This window comes from Solanum lycopersicum, chromosome 11, assembly GCF_036512215.1.
Source record: "Solanum lycopersicum chromosome 11, SLM_r2.1".
NCBI lineage: Eukaryota > Viridiplantae > Streptophyta > Magnoliopsida > Solanales > Solanaceae > Solanum > Solanum lycopersicum.
This window is the reverse complement of record NC_090810.1, coordinates 58492655-58513397: the sequence shown is the minus strand read 5'-3', so window position 1 is coordinate 58513397 and position 20743 is coordinate 58492655. Positions and strand designations below refer to the sequence as shown.

The window sequence follows — 20743 nt, the reverse complement described above, 5'->3', positions numbered from 1 at the left end:
GGCAGCACTGGGGGTATCAATAGGCTTAGATGAAGACATGCCAAACCTCGCCAAGACCTTCTGAATGTAGCTTCTTTGTGACAAGAAAAGTTTCCTTCTCTCTCTCTAATGATCTCCATCCCTAAAATCTTCCGAGCGGCTCCCAGATCCTTCATCTCAAACTCAGCACTAAGTAAACCCTTCAGCTTCTGAATGTCATACTTCTTCTTTGCAGCTATCAACATATCATCTACATAAAGCACCAGATAGATGAATGAATCATCATTGAGCCTATTGTAGTAGACACAACAATCATATGAGCTCCGAGTATAGCCCAACTTCACCATATAGCTGTCAAACCTTTTATACCGCTGCCTTGGAGACTGCTTAAGTCCATATAAGGACTTCTTCAACTTGCAGACGTGATTTTCCTTCCCTGGAACTTGGAAACCATCCGACTGAGTCATGTATATCTCTTCCTCCAACTCTCCATATAGAAACGCTGTCTTCACATCAAGTTGTTCAAGCTCCAGATTCTGATGTGCAACTATCGCTAGTAACACTCGGATGGAAGTATGTCTGACCACTGGTGAGAAGATCTTATTGTAGTCCACTCCCTCTCTTTGGTTGAAACCTCTGGCAACAACCCTGGCTTTATACTTGACTCCTTCTGCTGGTGATATCCCTTCCTTCTTCTTGAAAACCCATTTGCAAGTAATAATCTTTCTCCCCGAAGGCTGTATGACCATATCCCATGTCTGATTCTTGTGTAGGGACTCCATCTCATCTCCCATAGCGGCAAACCATTTTTCAGAATCAGAACTTAAAATGGCTTCTTTGTAAGTAGACGGCTCAGATGTATCTACCTCTTCAGCAACCTGCAGTGCATAACCCACCATGTCCTCAAAACCATACCTCGTACGTGGCCGAACTCCAACCCTCCTTGGCCGATCTTGAGCTATACTCTGATGGATATCTGATGGCATGGATTCTGGAATATCAGTTTCTGTCTGTGGCTCTTGATCCTCCTCTTCAGGTTCTTTCAAATCGCTCTCGTTCTGAATGACTTAAAACTCCACCTGTTTATCAAGACTCCCAGTTTCTGACGTAGTTGTAGGCTTCACAATGGTTCTAAGCAGAGAACTTTCATCAAAGACAACGTTCCTGCTCATAATAACCCTTTTTTCTGCTGGAGACCAGATTCTGAAACCTTTCACTCCATCTCTGTAGCCCACAAATACTCCCTTTTTGGCTCTTGGTTCTAACTTACCTTCACTGATGTGATAGTAAGCCGTACAACCAAAAGCTTTCAGATTTGAATAATCTGCAGCTTTTCCTGACCACATCTCCATAGGTGTCTTGTACTGTATGCCTGTATGTGGTCCGCGGTTAACCAAGTAGCAAGCTGTACTAACCGCTTCTGCCCAGAATCTTTTATCTAAAGCATTAGAGAGCATGCGCCTTGCTCTCTCCAGAAGTGTTTGATTCATCCGCTCAGCTACACCGTTCTGCTGTGGTGTATTTCTGACTATACGATGTCGAGCAATCCCTTCACCCTTACAGAATTGATCAAATTCAGACTAACAGAATTCCAGCCCATTATCAGTTCGCAACCTTTTGATCTTCTTCCCTGTTTGATTTTCCATCAAAATTTTCCACTCCTTGAACTTCTGAAAAGCTTCACTTTTATGCTTCATCATGTACACCCAAGTCATCCTTGAGTAGTCATCAATAATGGACACAAAAAATCTGCAGCCTCCCAAAGACTCAACACGGCATGGACCCCAATAATCAGAATGGATATAATCAAGTGTGCCTTTTGTTCTGTGAATGGCCTTTGGAAACTTGTTGCGATGTAGTTTTCCAAAGACACAATGTTCACAAAACTCTAGGCTCTTAACCTTATGACCAGCAAGAAGATCCTCCTTTGAGAGAATTTGCATCCCTCTTTCACCCATATGACCAAGTCTCATGTGCCATAACTTAGTCATATCCTCCTGGTGAACTTCTGACGATGCAACATGGGCTGAACCTGTAACCGTGGAACCTTGTAGAAAATACAAAGTACCACGCATGACACCTTTCAGAATCAGATTTGAACCCTTCCAGACCCGCAAGACTCCATCTTTTCCCGACCAGCTGAATCCCTTGTTGTCCAAAAGACTGAGAGATATCAGATTTTTCGTCATCAATGGAACGTGCCTGACCTCGTTCAATGTGCAGAAGCTACCGTCATGTGTCCTTATCTTGATCGAGCCTGTCCCAACCACCTTGCAGACAGAACTGTTGGCCATCGAGATGCTGCCTCCGTCTACCTGCTCATAAGTCGTGAACCACTCTCTCCTAGGACAGATGTGATAGGATGCCCCAGAATCAAGAACCCACACATCTGAATGATGAGTGTGCTCATCCGCAACTAGGGCAATATCTTCTTCAGAATTGGTGTCTTCTTCAGCAACAGCAGCAGACACTGATTGTTTTTCCGATTGCTTCTTCTTCTTCGGACAATCAAATTTCCAATGTCCCTTCTCCTTGCAGTAATTACAAACATCATCCGGCTTTGCACCCTTCGACATCGGCTTATTTTTCTTTCCGCCGTTTTTCCTTCCCTTTCCGCTACTGGTGAACAGACCGGAAGGCTGTATGTCCGTACTTGTGCCGTTAGCCTTATGCCGTAATTCCCTTCTATGAAGGGCTGATCTGACTTCTTCCAGTGACACAGTATCTTTCCCAACAATGAACGATTGAACAAAATTCTCAAACGACATTGGGAGAGATACTAACAGAATCAGGGCAGCATCTTCATCCTCGATCTTCACATCGATATTACGCAATTCTAATAACAAAGTATTCAATTGCTCTAAGTGTTCCCTGAGTTGTGTACCTTCAGCCATTCGTAAACCGAATAGACGTTGTTTCAGAAGCAGCTTGTTGGTTAGAGATTTTGTCATGTACAAACTCTCCAGCTTCAACCACAGACCAGCAGCAGTCTCTTCATCCGAGACCTCCGTGATGACGTCATCTGCGAGACACAGCATGATCGTCGAGTGCGCCTTTTCCTCCAGAATCGCCATCTCAGGAGTAACGACGGCGTTCTTGTCTTTCAACAACGGCGCCCAGAAGCCTTGCTGTTTCAACAAAGCCCGCATCTTGATCTGCCATAAACTGAAACTGTTCCTCCCTGTGAATTTGTCGATTTTCACGTTCAAAGCAGACATCTCGAATTCTCCAAGAACACCGATTAACCGAGAGGCTCTGATACCAATTTGTTGTGCGGAATTTGAGATAATACGAGAAAATATAAACGCAAAAACAAGACAACAGATTTACGTGGTTCACCAATAAATTGGCTACGTCCACGGGAAGAGAGGGAGCAGTTTTATTATGGAGAGGCAAGGCATTCAACAACTATTTTTAGTGTAATTTTATCAAATTGAAGATGATATGTAGAGCACTACAAGAAATCCCAACCAGTTTAGAATTAAAAAAAATTAAGATTTCAATCAATATATATATATATATATATATATATATATATATATATATATATATATATATATATATATATATATATATATATATATATATATATATATATATATATATATATATATATAAGAAAAGATATAAAGTTACCATAGAAGTTGTTCCTAAGTTTTAAAAAGACACTTTAACTTTGCAAGCGTCTACAAAAATACTATATACCTTTGTAAATAGATCATTTTTGAAGCACTTCTCATCAATAAAGTTGCGCGTGACACTCACTCTATTTGAGCCCTTTTAATTTTATTGTCCTACTATCAATATCGAATAAAGGTACTACTGTGTTGATCGAGATTACCCAATTTAGGTATTTCAAAGTTTTGGACAAGGTGTTTTGTCTACAGGACAATCTGTTATTGTGGAGACTAAGTTGGTGACAAAAATCGCATAGAAGAAGATTAAGATAAATGGTGGAGCAGTTATTCTCATTACTTAGATTTAAATTGTTAGTTACTTTATATCATGATTGAAATAAGATCACCAACATGCATATTGCAGAGATATTTTTATCTTGTAATAAATAATTTTCTGCTTCTGCTATTTTAATAAAAGATATTGTTATTGTAGCTTCATCCCAACAATAGAAAAATTGATTCTACTTTTATCTATAAACAGTTTTACCAATTAGCTAATCACACAATTTCTTTTCCAAAATAAATATATTTTTTACTCAAAGTAAGTGTTTTTAGTCTCGTAACAACAATATGAGCAGCCATTGATGAAGCTACAAAACTTCCCCAAACGAAACTGGAAAATGAAGACTGCAATGCAAGGCTTTGTGATTGAATTGTGAAGTGTTTTGTTTCCTTCATTCATCACTCATGAAGTGTATATATACATGTGACTAGATGGATCAAACTAGTGGAAAGAAAATAACTAACTAACTAACTAGTTTGTTATGTAACTAACTATTACAATACCAACTATAAAATGGAAATACAACTAACTAACTAACTTGAAATAAGTAATGTACATGAGTTAATTATGAGTGTTAATACCCCTCCTCAAGTTGGAAGTGATGATTTCACAGCCAACTTGTGTAAGATGGCTGAGTGTTTGATGCCAGTGAGGGCCTTGGTAAGAATGTCTGCAAGCTGATCTGAAGTCGATACATGATGCAAAGAAATTAACCCCTCCTGAAGCTTATCACGTACGAAGTGACAATCCACCTCAATGTGTTTAGTTCTCTCATGAAACACAGGATTGCGAGCAATATGGATGGCAGATTGACTATCACAATGAACACTAATAAGAGAGGAAATAGAGACAGTTAACTCAGTAAGCAATCTATGGATCCAAGTTAGTTCTCCTACAACTTTTCTGAGTGATCTATACTCTGCTTCTGCTGATGACAAGGAGACTGTCTCTTGTTTCTTAGACTTCCAACTAATAGGGCTGTTCCCAAGTAGTACTAAATAGCCACTGACTGACCTCCTCGAATCTGGACATGATGCCCAATCTGAATCACAAAAAGCTTGGACTGTGCAGTCAGGATCCTTGGACAACTGAACTCCTAAGGTAGTATCCTGTTTGAGATATCTAAGCAGATGATAAGGCTGCTTGTAAATGTGGAGCTCGTGGATCCTGCATGAATTGGCTTAAGTGTTGAACACTAAAAGCTATGTCTAATCTCGTATTAGTTAAGAAGTTCAGCTTGCCTATCAACTTTCTATAGAAAGTAGGATCAGACAAAGGGGTTCCTTCCTTGGCTTTCAATTTAACAGTAGGATCTAAAGGAGAGGACAAAGGTGTATAATTGAAACAATCATACTCTTTTAGCAAGTCTAAAGCAAACTTCCTCTGAGAAATAAGTACCACATCTGCTGTATCAAGAATCTCCAAGCCTAGAAAATAGTGAAGCCTTCCAAGATCTTTGATTTTAAAAGTGTTATCCAGATATGCCTTCAAATGTGCAATCTCAGTTGTGTCTGTGCCTGTTAAAATAACATCATCCACATATACTGCAACAAACACAGCCAAGGAACCTTCCTTTCTGTAAAATAATGAGTGATCGAATTGTGAATGTGAGTATCCTCTGGATGACAATGCTTCAGTTAGCTTAGATTACCACTGTCTACTTGCTTGTTTAAGACCATAAAGGGACTTCTTCAATTTACACACCAGCCCTGAATTAAGTACTTCAAGTCCTGGGGGTAGTTTCATATAAACCTCTTCATGAAGATCTCCATGAAGGAATGCATTATTTACATCAAGTTGAAACATGTTCCAACCCTTCTTCACTGCACAAGCTATCAAAGTTCTCACTGTGGTCATCTTAACCACAGGAGAATAAGTCTCAGTGTAGTCAATTCCAGCCTGCTGTGTATACCCTTTCACAACTAGTCGTGCCTTGAATCTTTCTATGCTCCCATCTGCCTTGTGTTTTACCTTATATACCCTCTACATCCAACTGCTTGTTTGTTTGGAGGTAATGCAACAAGGTCCCAAGTATCATTAGCATACAATGCTTCAAATTCTTGTGTCATGGCCTTTTGCCATGCAGGATTTAGGGATGCCTCCGCATATGAAGATGGCTCACTATCATGACAAATATTTTCAACAAGTGACTGACTATTAGATGTAATGACTTCAGGAGATATATGATGGTGTTTGGTAAACAATGCAGTAAGTGACAAAATGTTATTGAGGGTTGTGTTGGATGTGTTAGAACTGAATGATTTCAATTTTGGAATATTGACAACATAGTCTTTCAAATGTGATGGTATTTTGTTTTCCCTGTGTGATATTCTTTGTATTATTGTGGAAGTATTGTGTTGAGAAGATGTTGAAGAAGTAATAGGACTAGTGGAAGGTATATCAGGATTTTGAGTAATGTGAGTAGGTAGATGAGAAAGAGTTGTATCAGTCACATTGTCATAATCACTTACACAATTCTTGTATGAATCTGAAACAGTATAATCAGGAGAAGAAAATGACTTCAAAACAGAAGGGAAAGAAGAACTTTCAGTTGACAAAGTAAAAGGAAAGACATGTTCATGGAAAATTACATCCCTGGAGATATGTAACTTCTTTGTAGCTAGATTCATTACCTTATAGCCTTTAGTTCCAAAAACATATCCTAAGAAAACATGTGGAGTAGTCCTTGGCTCAAACTTATCTCTAAGTACCTTTGGCACAGTAGGGTAACAAAGACAACCAAAAGATCTAAGCTGACTATAGCTTGGTTTCTTATTGTATAATACCTCATATGGACACTTATTTCTCAAATAACTCGATGGTAGTCTGTTAATAATATGTGTAGCTGTTAGAACACACTCTCCCCAGTATCTTATAGGTAGTTTAGATTGAAACAAAAGAGCTCTAGCTGTTTCCAACAAATACTTATGTTTTCTCTCCACTACACTATTTTGTTGAGGTGTATATGGACAAGTTTTCTGATGAACTATTCCTTTGGATAAAAGAAACTGATGTGTTTCATTATTATTAAACTCTAGCCCATTATCTGTTCTAATGTTTTTAAGAGTGGTACTAAACTGATTCTCTATCATGACTATAAAATTTTTCAAAAATTGCAGAGCATTGCTCTTAGTACTTAAGAGGTGTGTCCAAGTTGATCTGCTATAATCATCTACCAAAGTAATGAAATACTTGTAGTTGTCATAAGTGGATACATGATAGGGTCCCCATAAGTCAATATGTAGCAGTTCAAAAATAGATTTGGTTTGGCTTGTGCTATGACTAAAAGGTAGCCTTTGTTGTCTTGACATAGGACAAATATTGCAGCAGAAAGGTTGTTTGGAAGAAAAATTGACTGGTAATCCAATGATATTTTTCATCTTAACAAAAGGTACATGGCCAAGTCTATTGTGCCACAACAAGTCTACATTATCTCCAGAGTTGTGATCAGCCATAACATGACTAAAAGAATTAAAAGGAACAGAATTAGAAGCTAACACTTTGTATTAATCAGGAGAATAGGATTTAGCAGGAAAAGAATTACATGTTTCACCTCTAATGGAACTAGAAAAAGGGCTACTATTTGGAAAACAACAACATATTTGGCATGTATTGACTCTTTCAGATGTCTTCAAGCATTTTGTGCATAAGAAGTAAAGCCCATCTCTACAATTACCAAGAACTTGTGGCCTCTTCACTGAAGGGGCCTGCAATAGAAACAATGCATTAGTGAACATGACTATGCATTTCATTGTATTAGTTAGTGAATGGACTGAAACTAGATTGTACTTAAAAGAAGGCACATATAAGACTTGATGTAAAGTAATATTAGATATGACTGGTACATCTCCAAACTCTGTTACTTTGACTTTGTATCCATTTGGAAGAGAAACTAGTATAGGAGTAGGCAAAGTTTTGATATTGGTTAGAGAATTCTTACTAAAAGTTATGTGGTTTGATGCTCCCGAGTCAATGATCCACAAGTTAGCACTTGACTCAAAACATTTGCATTATAGATTGTCAAAAACAATAGAGGAAGAGCAAACCACAATACCTGCAAAGTTCATTGATCCAGCAGCCAGACCAGAAGTATTATTGATAGAAGTATCTTCTCCCACATTCTCATTTTTGAAATGCTACAGCAGACTCATGATCTGTCCATATTGTTCCTTCGTAAAGTTAACACTCTTTAACACATCACCTTGAGATTGTGATTGTTCTTCTCCATTTGCAGATACCACATCACCAACAGAACCATGTACATTTGCTACCACTCTCCTTCCTTTGTAGCTTGAGCCTTGTTGTCTAAAATTCTGGCCACCATTGTAACTTCCTGATCTATTATTTTGGTTGTTATTGTTTTGGGGATATCCATGCAACTTGTAACATTTATCCTTGATGTGTCCAGCCCTTTTACAATAGTCACACACTATGACATTCCTGTTAGTGTTGTTACTTTGATAGTGATTTCCTCCTGAACTACTGTTAGTATCACCATAATTTCCATAGCTATTTGCTTGAAAATTTGTTCTAAAAGGTATTCCTCCATGTCCTTTGTTATCAACAGCTTTAACATTCAAAGATACAGAATTTGTAGACATTCTACCAATAGGTTTGAATTCTTTTTGTTTTTCCTCTTGGATTAACAATGAGAAAGCCTGTCCCATAGAAGGAAGAGGATTCATCATGAGAATGTTTCCTCTTATCACTGTGTACACTTCATTTAACCCCATAAGAAAATGAATCAGGCGCCTATCTTGTTCAGCCTTGAATATACTATCCTTTGCACCACACACACAGACACAACTGCAGTGATTCTTCACATTCAAAGTATTCAATTCTTCCCATAACTTCTTCATCCTTGTGTAATATACAGTAATGTCCAAAACTCCTTGTGTGAGATCATTGATCTCCTTTTGAATTTGATACAACTTTGCTCCATTGGTTTGGTCATACCTGTCTTCCAACTCCTTCCACAACTCAGCAGAATTGCTTACATACTCCACACTGTCTGAAACTTCTTTGATTAAAGAGTTCAGAATCCAAGATGTCACCATATCATCACACCTCTGCCATTGACGTAACAGAGGTGAATTGTTGCTGCTTGGTTTCTCACAACTTCCATCAATGAACCCTAACTTGTTTTTTACTGACAATGCCCTCATAGCACCTCTTCTCCAAGTCCTATATCCTGTTCCATCAAATTGAACAGGGACAAGCATCATTCCTGGATTATCTGAAGGATGCACATACAGAACACCATTGGCATCACTTCCAGATATGACAGATCCCTCAGATGCAGATGTGGATGTAGTAGTTTCGATGGCCATTACAACAATGACTATTATGAACTACTCGATAAAGAAAAGAAACAAATCGCAGATGAACTTTCAGAAAAACAGAAAGTATAACAAACACAGTAACTTCCAACTTTGTTATCAATTGAGAATCAATCAAAACGAGTAACCAAAAGAAGAAGAAAAGAGCAATTAACCGTGTGCTCTGATACCATGTTAAGATCTTCAAAGTGTAGCATGAGCAACCATTGATGAAGCTACAAAACTTCCCCAAACGAAACTGGAAAATGAAGACTGCAATGCAAGGCTTTGTGATTGAATTGTGAAGTGTTTTGTTGCCTTCATTCATCACTCATGAAGTGTATATATACATGTGACTAGATGGATCAAACTAGTGGAAAGAAAATAACTAACTAACTAACTAGTTTGTTATGTAACTAACTATTACAATACCAACTATAAAATGGAAATACAAGCAACTAACTAACTTGAAATAAATAATGTACATGAGTTAATTATGAGTGTTAATAAATCGATCAGCCCATATCTCACCAACTTGTTTCAATTGCCTATTCCATCTCATCTTTTCACATGTTCATATATTCCCCTTTTTGGTTATTACCTCTAAATATAATCCTAAAAAGGGAATTATTTTTTTCCCTATATATGTACCAAAATTTGGTGTTGTTTTCCTATCAATTATCAATTTTTAATTTTCTTGCATTCCCCCCCTTCACCAAAGAAGAAAGAAAAAAACAAAAATATGTCGATAAACATGAAATACAAAGAGATAATTTCATCCCTTCCTAGAAGAGAAGTTTCTCAAAATTTTACTTCTTTTGATTACTATCAATACAAAGGCTTTTGGTTCCCTTTAGCCTTTTTAGAATCAATTTTATTTATGGAAGAAAATTTCAAAGCACAACCTTGTAATATTTTTCTTTGTGGTTCTCTCAAAACAGGCACCACTTGGCTTAAATCTTTGGTCTTTTCTATTATGACAAGACATCATTTTGATGACTCTACCAATCCTATACTCACAAAACTTCCTCATGATTGTATACCAACATTAGAAATTGATTGTGACATCAATTTTACTTCTCTTGATGACACTAAGTTCCCATTATTAGGCACACATCTTCCATACACTTGTTTGCCACAATCTATAATAGATTCGAAGTGTAAGATCATTTATATATGTAGAGAACCAAAAGACACATTTGTTTCAACATGGCATTACACTAAAAAGCTTGAAGAAACCATCCCTGAATTCAAAGATAATCCTATCACAATCGAACAAGAAATCGAGTGGTTTCTTGAAGGAAAATCCTTGTATGGACCTTATTGGGATCACGTGTCTGAATATCTAAAAGCAAGTAAGGATCGTCATGGAAAGAACGAGATTTTCTTTTTGAAATTCGAGGACTTGAGGAATGATACGTTGAGTTATGTGAAGAAATTGGCTGAGTTTATGGGAAAACCATTTTCTCAAGAGGAAGAGGATCAATTTGTACCTGAAAAAATAGTGGCAACTTGTGAATTTGGAAATTTGAGTAATTTAGAGGTGAATAAGAGTGGATCGCATAATCCAAAACCTGGGATAAAAGTTAATAATAATGCTTTTTTTCGTAAAGGAGAGATCGGAGATTGGAAGAATCTTTTGAGTGAAGATGTGGCAAAATCAATTGACAACAGAACTAAGGAAAAACTTCAATCTTTAATTTGGGATTGAATTTTTGAATTTTACAATATTAATATTACTTTTACTTCATTCAAATTTATCATGTTCTTTATTTTTCTTCTATTATGTCATTTCATTGATGTGTGTATTTTGTTATGGTTTGCAATTAATTAATAAAATGGTTTTTATGCACCTATGACCTAAGTTTGCTGACCAATTTTTCATTAGACATAATTATTAATGTTAATTGTTGTATGAAATTAATGTTATTTTTGCCTCAAGTCTTTGACAACAATCTTAGAATGTTTCTAACCTTAGCTTGAAACAAAATTATAATTCTTAAAATATTTTGAATGTTTCTAAGAAATCAATTAATTCACATGACTTTGACATTTTCCCCCCAAAGAAATAAATATTTAATATTAACACCAAAATAATTGCACACACAATATTCCGTATCTTTAAAATTTCAAAATTAATTTAACAAGTACATTTTATTTATCATTATTAATTCCTTTTTAACCACCAATTCATTTCCCATCATATTCTGATATATTTTTAGTTTTTTTATTTGTCATATTTTTAAAATTATATAAAACTCAAAATACTTATTTTATATAGATATTTATAAAGAGTGCTAATTAACGCAAGAAAATAATATACTTAGCGGCAATTGAACTATTACTACTAAAGATTATTTTCTATGTAATATTATTATGACTTTCATTCCCTTGATTTCTTTTCCCTTTAACTATTTTGATATATCAACCTCTATCAAAGTGATTAGTACATTTATTCGTCTCTACAAAGAGGAACACACAATGTTTTAGTGAAAAGACTCCTCAATTACTGCTAGATGTCATCATAGTATATAATAGATGTAGAAGCAGTCAATCAGTGAATAGAACAAATGGGTAGTCGGGGAAATAGTTTGGGTCGTGAGTTCAATCAAGATAAATATTTGAAAAAATTACCTAAATACACATCTTATTTTATCGTTATCTCTAAAATTATTTACCATTTAATTTTTTGAAAATTTCCTCCCTGATGCATCACTTTCCTCTCACTGATACATCTCTACTTGCCTCACGGATACATTTCTTCCCTCTCTAATACATTCATTCTCTCACGAATACATTCCTCCTCTCTCGAATACATTTCTATCCTATGTATGTGAATATCATATCCCCTCTCGGATACAGTCCTACCCTCTTGGATTCATCCCTTTTTGATGTATTTGGATATCTACTAATGTATCCAGAAGTCCAATGTTGCATCCAGAAGTCCAATGATGTAACCACATTCCATAAATTATAAGAGATTCTTGTATTTTTGAAAATAGTAGTGAACTAATGTTATTAGCACTTAACACTATGAGGTTGCTTGGTCTGAGGCTACAAATAAGTAGTGATGGGATAAGAAAATAGTGATCGTATACAAATTTTGTTTCTTGTTTGGTTGCTATGTTTGGGATAACTTATCTCAACATTTATACCATATTGATATGATAAGTGTTTTAATCGGAAAAGGAAAAATATTTCATTTGAAGAATTTTTGACTTTTTAAAGAGTCGCCACTTAATTTTTAAGGAAAATTAAGAAAAAGTATTGTTTTCAAATAACTTAAACAGAAAAATCGTTTGAAAACGCAAAAGGAGTTTGGGGATTCAAATTAATGTTTTAGGAAGGTGTTAGGCACCTAAACTATTCGTTTAAAACGGTAATCCGGCAACTAACTATTTGGCTAAAAATGTTTAATTTTATTATTTGAATTGGAAATCAATTTAGTATTTATTTTAAGAGTGTGATATTAGTCTATACTAATTAATCAGCGAAATTTACTTGATTCTTTTTAAGTTTTTTAAGATTGATCAATTTAATTTAAACCGCTAAAACATAGTGGCGCCTTGCGAGGATTTGCGAATTTCTAACCTTAAAACTAGCGGCAATTAAACAACAAACAAATAACGAGAAAGTAAAGAGAGAGAGAGAGAGAGAGAGAGAGGGAGGGAGGGTTGGGTCCAAGTCCGATTTATCTGTCCGCCTGGACTGATATTTGGACCTACTTTCTTCTGGGTTTTGACCCATTTGACTTTTTGGGTTTTTAATCCATTTTCTTTTTGGTTTTTTGACCCATTTCCTTTCGTACCTGTCCTAGTCTAAACAAATAATAAATACAAAAAGATTAAAAAAAACGACGAGGCTTATGCCCAAAATAAATACAATACGATAAAATAAATTTGGGTTAATTATCCCAATCTCTTCAACTCTTTCGACTCAATTTCCTTCGCTTGGGATCTATACGTCAATTTTAAGGGTTGACTCGATGAAATCGTCATTGAGCCTTCTTGGCCCATGAGAGTGGAAAGAAGAGGCGTTGGAGTTCCATGAACTCACTCAAAATCACATGCAATGATAAAAGAAGAAAAGGATTAATATCCATATTATAAATATAATGAAGCTAAGTTTTTAATGAGATTATTATCATTTAATTTGGTTAATCTATTAATTAATTATTTGACATGTGCAAGAAGCGTTGACTTCACATGCACGAATTTTTGTTCCTTCTTTTTTTTTTTTGGTTAATGTTGTCTAGTTTTGACTTTTATTACAAAATAAGAAAATAAATATTTTTATCTATTATATTTTTAACTTATTTTGAAAGTTAATATTTTTCAAAGAGGTATACATCTTTAGGTGCACAATTCACATTTATATAGTAAAATATCATTACAATTTAGGTGGTTTGATTGACGCTTCGAGAATCAAATTAACTAATATTCGAATATAATTTTTTTTATCTCATTTTTTTTAGAATACAACTCATATATCATTCAACTAATAATTAGGATATGTAAGTCTAAAATGAATATATGAAAATTTCAATCTAAGTCTGATAAGGAATGCATACATAAAATTAAACGTTATATCTGTTTACATCCCTACTCTTTCGAAATAGGGCGAAACATCGCAGCAACTCGAAAAACAATTAATTGATTCAATTTTAACAAAGTTTTAAAAATAAAGGAAGTTTTAAAAAAGAGTCGCCACCTAATTTTAGGAAAAAACTAGGAAACCATTAAATGATTTACGAAACCAGTTCGATTCTAGGTAAGGGGTTCAAGTTATTCCGAAGGAAAGGGGTTAGGCACCCTTCGAAATCCACAAATGTGGTTCCCGACTGAATTAATTTTTTTTTTCAAATTGAGGAAGAATATAAAATAATATACAAGTATAATAAACATTCAATATGCACAATAAAATAAAATAATAATTATCGGCCTAAGGTTTGCCTAACGTCAATATTTACAAAATAATGAAATAGTATAATTCGAGCTTTTTCGAATGGCTTCGAGGAAGCAAGTTTTGGATACCTGTCAACACACTTAATAAAAGTGTTAGTTAAGAATAAATATGAGTAAAAATGAATAACTCAAATAATAACTAAAAAATAAAAAATCCGTCTTATTAACATGGGAGGCCTTGGGAATCGACGGTAATTTCTTCATCGGCCAATTTCAACAGCTAAAAATATATATAAACTTGAATAAGATTTCCGTCTTTTAAAATGGGGAGGCCTCTAAACCCAACGAATAGATTTTTCATCGGCCCTTTTCAACATATAAAATATATAAACTGAACAATTACAAAACATAACAAACTTATCCCGAGAGAATATGAAAAACAACAACCAAACTAAAATAATATAATTAGAAATGGAAACAACGATAATATAATATATATAAAAATTAAAAATAACATTAAAGTAGAATAATAACAAAACCCTGAAAAGTTAAGATAGCAAATAGTTGACTAACAATTTTAAAATAATAGTAATAATAAATAAACATTGAATCGTAAAATAATGCTAATATTAAAACTACAATAAACACAAATATTAATTGACTTTTAGAACTACATTAAACTAAAAAAAACAAAACAAGCTACATATAATAAACATAAAACATAAAAGAGCTAAGAATTAAATAAAACAAGGCTAAAAAAAAAATTTACCTACTCCACCTCCTCAACTCGAAAAACCACAAAAACACTTCAAATTTTTTGAACTATGGGAACAAAGAATTCTCAAAATTTTATGAGTATTCTTTTGTTTTTTCCCTCCAAATCCTCCCTTAAAAATAGTGAATGAAGTGGGCTTATATAGAAACCCAAAAATCCTCAAAAAGGATGAAATACCGATGTGGACTATTGCAAAATTGAAAATTGTTTGAGAGACAATGTGGGAAAGGCGTTTTTTTTATTTTTGTATTTGACTCAAAATGTATGAATTTTAAAATGTTAGGCCAAAATTGGGTGTCAACAATATCAATAAAATATTATAAAAACCTTGTTAGTAAAATAGTTTTTTTTCATATAAAATAATATTTTGAACATTTTTACCGTAATAAGGTAATATCATTTATCATATGACTATATTTTGCACGCAAATACTTTGAGAATCTAATATAACGCAATTTGAAATAGTTTATATAGAGTAGTAAATATATAGTTTAGGAAAATATTTTATTTTATTTTATTATAGAAATTTATTATTGTTAGCGATCAAATAACTAATACTTTCTTATTTTTTGAAACCGTGCTAAATATTATATCATGGGAGTGCTTATCAATTCAAATATACTGATTAATTTATGAAAGTAAAAGATGTATATTAAGTTAATATGAATAAACGAAATTATAATGGCAAGCATGTAATAAATATTAATTAAATAAGCAACCAAATTCTATGAGTTGTTGTGATTTAGTTGAATTAAGATAGGAGTCTTATTTTTTAGTCTGAATAGTGTCAAAGGTGTGTTACAAATCTGATTCATTCAGATATACTCAGATCCATTAAGAGACTTATAAGAAAATAAAATAAACTAACTTAATGAACTGAATTTGAATATTTAGATCCAGCTCATAAAAATAAACACACTTAATGAGGCAAATTTGAATGATTAAGATTCAAACCCATTAAGTGAAAACAAATAAAGCCTAACATAATGTAATATTGTTTTGTCGATATTTATGATAATATTTTTAAATTATAATTTATAATTTAATTTAATAATTATAAAAAAAATATAATTTTCTAAAAAATGGGCTGACCCAGCAAGCCTGTAGCCCACGTACTTGTGAATGGGCCGACCATTTCTTGACCCACACCAAAAATGGGCTAGCCCGACCTAGCCCGTAAAATGTCAAAACCTGTGTGTGTTAGCCCGAATGGGGTGGGCTAACCCATAATGACAGCTCTAGAATAAAGCTCCAAAATTTACTACATTTGGCTTAGAAAAGAAATAGCACTCACATTTCGAATCTCACCAAAAAATTTCTATATATACATATACATAAAATCAGTAAGATAAATATGCTTCTCTTGGACTTTTTTATTTTATATATATAAGAGTGTTTTACAAATGCAACTTGACAATTATAACATGTTCTCAAAATAAATGTTGACACCCAATTTTGACCCTCGTCGGTATAAGTTAATTAGTTTTTTAAATCTTGCAAAAATAAAATATATGTACATATATACATATATGTATATACATATATGTATATGTATATATGTATATCTTAAACCCATTCCTTTACCCATCAGCCCACTCTTATTCCCAGGCCCAAAAACCCCTCAACCCAACACTAACTTAAATATCCCAGGCCCAAATCCCTCATGCCAGCCCACTAGAATAATTCCTAATCCAGCCCACACCAATTACTCCCCTCCGTTCGGCCCACCTAAAATCGACCCAACCCTTTATTATTTAAACCGACCCAGCCCAGTCCCCTAACGACCCGGATCCGACCAGTTTCCCCTTCCCCTCTTCTTCCCCATTCTCACTCACGCGTTCAGCAGCCACGATAATTCCCCCAGAAAACAGACGCCAACAAATCCCCAAGCCAGCCGCGCTCTCTCGCTCTCTCCCTCATCTCCCCACGTTCTCGTCTCCCTCACGCGTCTCTCCCTCACGCGACCTCCCTCCCTTTCCCTTTCCCTTTCTCTCCCCATCCCATCGCAGCCTGCAAAAACACAGAAAAACAGAACCCCCAACAACCCCGCGTCTCTCTCCCCACACTCTTCTCCCTTCCCCTTCGCGTGAACAAGACGGAATGGCAGAAACCTACTCCTGCCGCTGTCACGCAGGTCTGCGACACGCAGGACGTCACAGTCGCCCTCGCCAGCACGCAATGGGTTTGACCCAAAGGGATTTCAAATTTCGAACTCGAAAATAGGCCGAAACCGACCTCAAATCGAAGCCCTAACGTTTTCCATATAAACCCCCCACCCTAGACTGAATGGGGTAGAGAAAATTTTGGGGAAAAAAGACTCGGCTCCCTCCGTCTCTGGTTGGAATTTTTGGGGTTAGAAAATTTGGTTAGAGATTTTTGTTGAAAAAAAAAGAGAGGCAGAACTTGGGTTGAATACTTTTGGAGGTTTTTGAGTTGGGAAAATGTTGACAAACCGTAGAGAGATTTTTGGGGAAGGAAAATTCGTTTGACTTCTTCTCGTTTTGGTTTCGGAAGATTGAGAGGTTGGAAGTTTGAGATTTTAGGGAAGGGATTTTCAAAGATTGAAAGTTTCCGGTGCCGTTTTCGCCATCCGCTGGTTAGTTCGAGTTGTGGAAGTTCGTTGTTGCCTCGCTCGTCGACTCCCGTTCGCTGCTCCGAAGAAGGTACGTTCTCCATTTTTATCGGTTTTCATGAAGCTTGAAATATGGCCTGCATTGCTGTGAATATGAGGTATTATGTCTGTTGGTTGCATTCGAACTCGAGAATATCGTATACTATGGCTTGTTTTGTTGTGTCCGCCTGTTTGTGTTGATTTTGTTCTTTCACGAGTTCATCATGGCATTGATTTTATTGTGGTAGTCGTGGTTGGTTCTGTTTCTTAGAGATCAAAACGACATCCTTGGTTCATTACTGCCATATATGTTAAGGTTTGCTTGATTCAAATGGGTTTAGTTTCGTGGATTAATGTATGAGATGTATCTACTAATCTTCAATCATCGAGTTGCTCAACTCTAAGTATCAAATGGAGATAGTGAATAGAGCGTGAGTTCTTTTGTTGATTTTGTAAAGAGGATTATGTGCTGCCGGTTTTCTGCTTTTTTTTTTTTGTTTGTTCGTGAAGGTTTCAAGTGTTGTCATGTTGCTCTTTTAGAGTTGTTTACTCGAGTATATGGCTGGAGTTCGGATGTGCAGGCAACATGTAGCTTGAAGTTGTTTCCATCCCTAGACATCACTAGTATTCTTACTTATTTCCTTGTGTTCTTATGCCTGCTATCAGCTTAGTCTTTAAATCGCTTGATTTGTTTTGGACGCTAATAGTGTGTTTTAATGTCACCCTTTTGTGATTGTCAAGAGTTTATGTGTTGCTATCCCTTGTCCATGTCTTCCTGATATAAGAACATGATCTTTTGTTTTCTTTCTTATTATCAAAAATTATCGTTCTTACTTTGGCATGAGGAGCTGGGTCTGACAAGTGTGCTACGTAGTTTTCTTCGTTTCTTGAGTTTGTTGTTAGCTGAATATCATGAATATAGCTTACAGTTTCATTTTAAAATCATATGGGATGGTTTGTTATTGTGCATCTTTCTTAGATAAAAGTGTGTTTTTGTTTAGTTTGTTTTCTTGCATATGTGTCGGTCGGATTATATATTAATTCTTTCAGTTGCTTTGTGGCATGTAAATCTGCTTGAGTTCATTGTGAACTTTCCTCCTCCTCTTTGCATTTCAAGAGGGAGCCATAAAGGCTCGGAAATCTCTATCGAGTCAACCCTCCAAGGCGTGAGGCATAAAGACTAGATTTTACAGAGATTGAAGAAATTTGAAGAAAGCAAATCAGAAGACCCTTTTTTTATATTTATTTTTGTATTTCATTTTGTAATGGGCATAAGCCCTTGTTGTTTACTTTCTCGTACTTTATTTTGTATGTTTAGACTAGGACAGGTGGCAAAATGGGTCGAAATACCCAAAAACAGGTGGGTCCAAAACTCGGTCAAGGCGAACAGTACCCGAGTTTGGACCCAAAATCTCTCTCTCTCTCTCTCTTTCTCTCTCTCTCTCTCTCTTTGATTAGTTGTTTACGTACTTGAGTATCGTTAGTTTTAGGGTTATAAAACTCCAAACCCCGTCGAAACGCCTTTCAAACTTTGTCAAGCTTAAAACTAACTTCTAAATGATAATTGGTTTCAAAATTTGTAGAGCTCGTTTAGATAAAACTATCAGGGAGCTTGACTCAAAAAATAGACTCGCAAAGTTGCAAGATAAATATTTTGAAACTTGTCAAATTGTCTTAAATATTTTAACTTGTCTAAATGAACTTTATAAAGGTTCAACTTCAAAATCGCAAAAAATATAAAATAGTCAAATAAGTTAATCGTCGGAAAACCGTATTTAACGGAGTGTCTTAGGTGCCTTACACCTTCCTAAGACACTAATAAGAATCCCGAACCCTTAAAAAATGTTTCAAAACAATTGTTCTGTTTAGGTTGTTTAGAAACGAAGTTTTCTTGATTTTTCTTAAAAATTAAGTGGCGACTCCTAAAAGTCTAAAAAACAAACTCTTTTCGAAAATCACCCCCTCTTTCGATAAAACAGAAATGGCGACTCCGCTGGGGACTTGGAGGATTCTAACCTTAAGATTAACGTATCTGATTATTTTTGATTAACTGTTTAAGTGTTTAAATTATTTAGATTTTTTAAACTGTTGCATACATAGCATACATACTTCCGTCAAACGACACTTTTTACATTTCCACTAAAGGACGATTATGCGGGTTCGCAGTCGTTCGTTAACCAAAAATCTTCTCGGGGCACCCTGACGAGTGTAGTTGATTACTTGATAGTCAACGATCGTTAATTGTCCCAGCCCAAGTAGTCCGCTTGGGTTACCCATTCCACTCTAAATACAACCCACTCTTAGTCAAACTAGGATAGAGCGAAACCAAATCCCGAAAATAGCGCATTGGCCTAAGATGAACCGACACCCAAGGAGTGTCGAGCCCATTAGAAAAGTCCACCTTGAGTCCAAAGAGTCTGCGGCTCGATAGGACGCTCATGTTAGTTGTTTAAATTTGAAGGATGTATTGCGTGTTTAACTAGTTGTTGTATCGGGGGATTGAAAATTAACTAGTTGTATGTTTTTGTAGATGTCAAGTCAGTTCCTTCACTTCAAAATGGTCACCCAGGCACCCGACATTCTTCGAGTATGGTGGGGCAATCTTAAGGAGTGTCAGAAGAGAGAAATCTCGATTTACTTGGGTCACCTACCTTCGATAATGGACTTCAAGGTATGGCCCACGTTTGTCGAGGTCATCACCCGATTTTGGGACGATAAGAAGATGGTCTTTCGATTTGGAGATGTCGAAATAACACCCACATTAGAAGAGATCAAAGATTGCCTTGACTCGATTGGGATGTGTGGCAAAAGGAAAAAGCGTCCCGATCATCACGTTCTCCTGCCAGATAGGCCAACCGAGACTGAGCTAAGAGACATATTATCCCTAGTGAATGCGAATTGGCTAGAGACCCACAACATTCCACTGATGAGGTTTTTCGAGAGGTGGGGGCACGACAGTTATTTTAGATTGTTCCCAGACGAATTTCATGATCACAGTACTTGGAGGCAAACTCAAGCTATCGCTTTCTCCGCATGCCTCTTGGGAACTATGGTGTTCCCTAAAGACGAAGGTAAAGAGATCGACACTCGGGTAATAATGGTAGTGAATGCCATGTTCAGAGGAGTCGGTAGAAAATCTGAAGAAAAGAAATATTGCTGTTTGGCCCCAGTCATCTTGTCCGACATTTACCGATCT

At 35.7% G+C, this 20743-nt stretch overlaps 2 protein-coding genes across 2 annotated transcripts; one reads left to right on the top strand and one right to left on the bottom strand.

The window, feature by feature from the left end:
- Positions 1-4526: 4526 nt before the first annotated feature.
- On the bottom strand, positions 4527-9269 carry LOC138339487 (uncharacterized). The gene is made up of 7 exons (XM_069291088.1): positions 8087-9269; positions 7986-7993; positions 7557-7646; positions 6573-6650; positions 5911-6458; positions 5189-5515; positions 4527-5106 (listed from the first exon to the last, which is right to left on the bottom strand). The coding sequence occupies exons 1-7, from the start codon at positions 9267-9269 to the stop codon at positions 4527-4529; spliced, it is 2814 nt and encodes a 937-aa protein (XP_069147189.1).
- A 964-nt stretch (positions 9270-10233) lies between these two features.
- LOC138339486 (flavonol sulfotransferase-like) lies at positions 10234-10968 on the top strand. The gene has a single exon (XM_069291087.1). The coding sequence runs from the start codon at positions 10234-10236 to the stop codon at positions 10966-10968; it is 735 nt and encodes a 244-aa protein (XP_069147188.1).
- The last annotated feature ends 9775 nt before the right edge of the window (positions 10969-20743 follow it).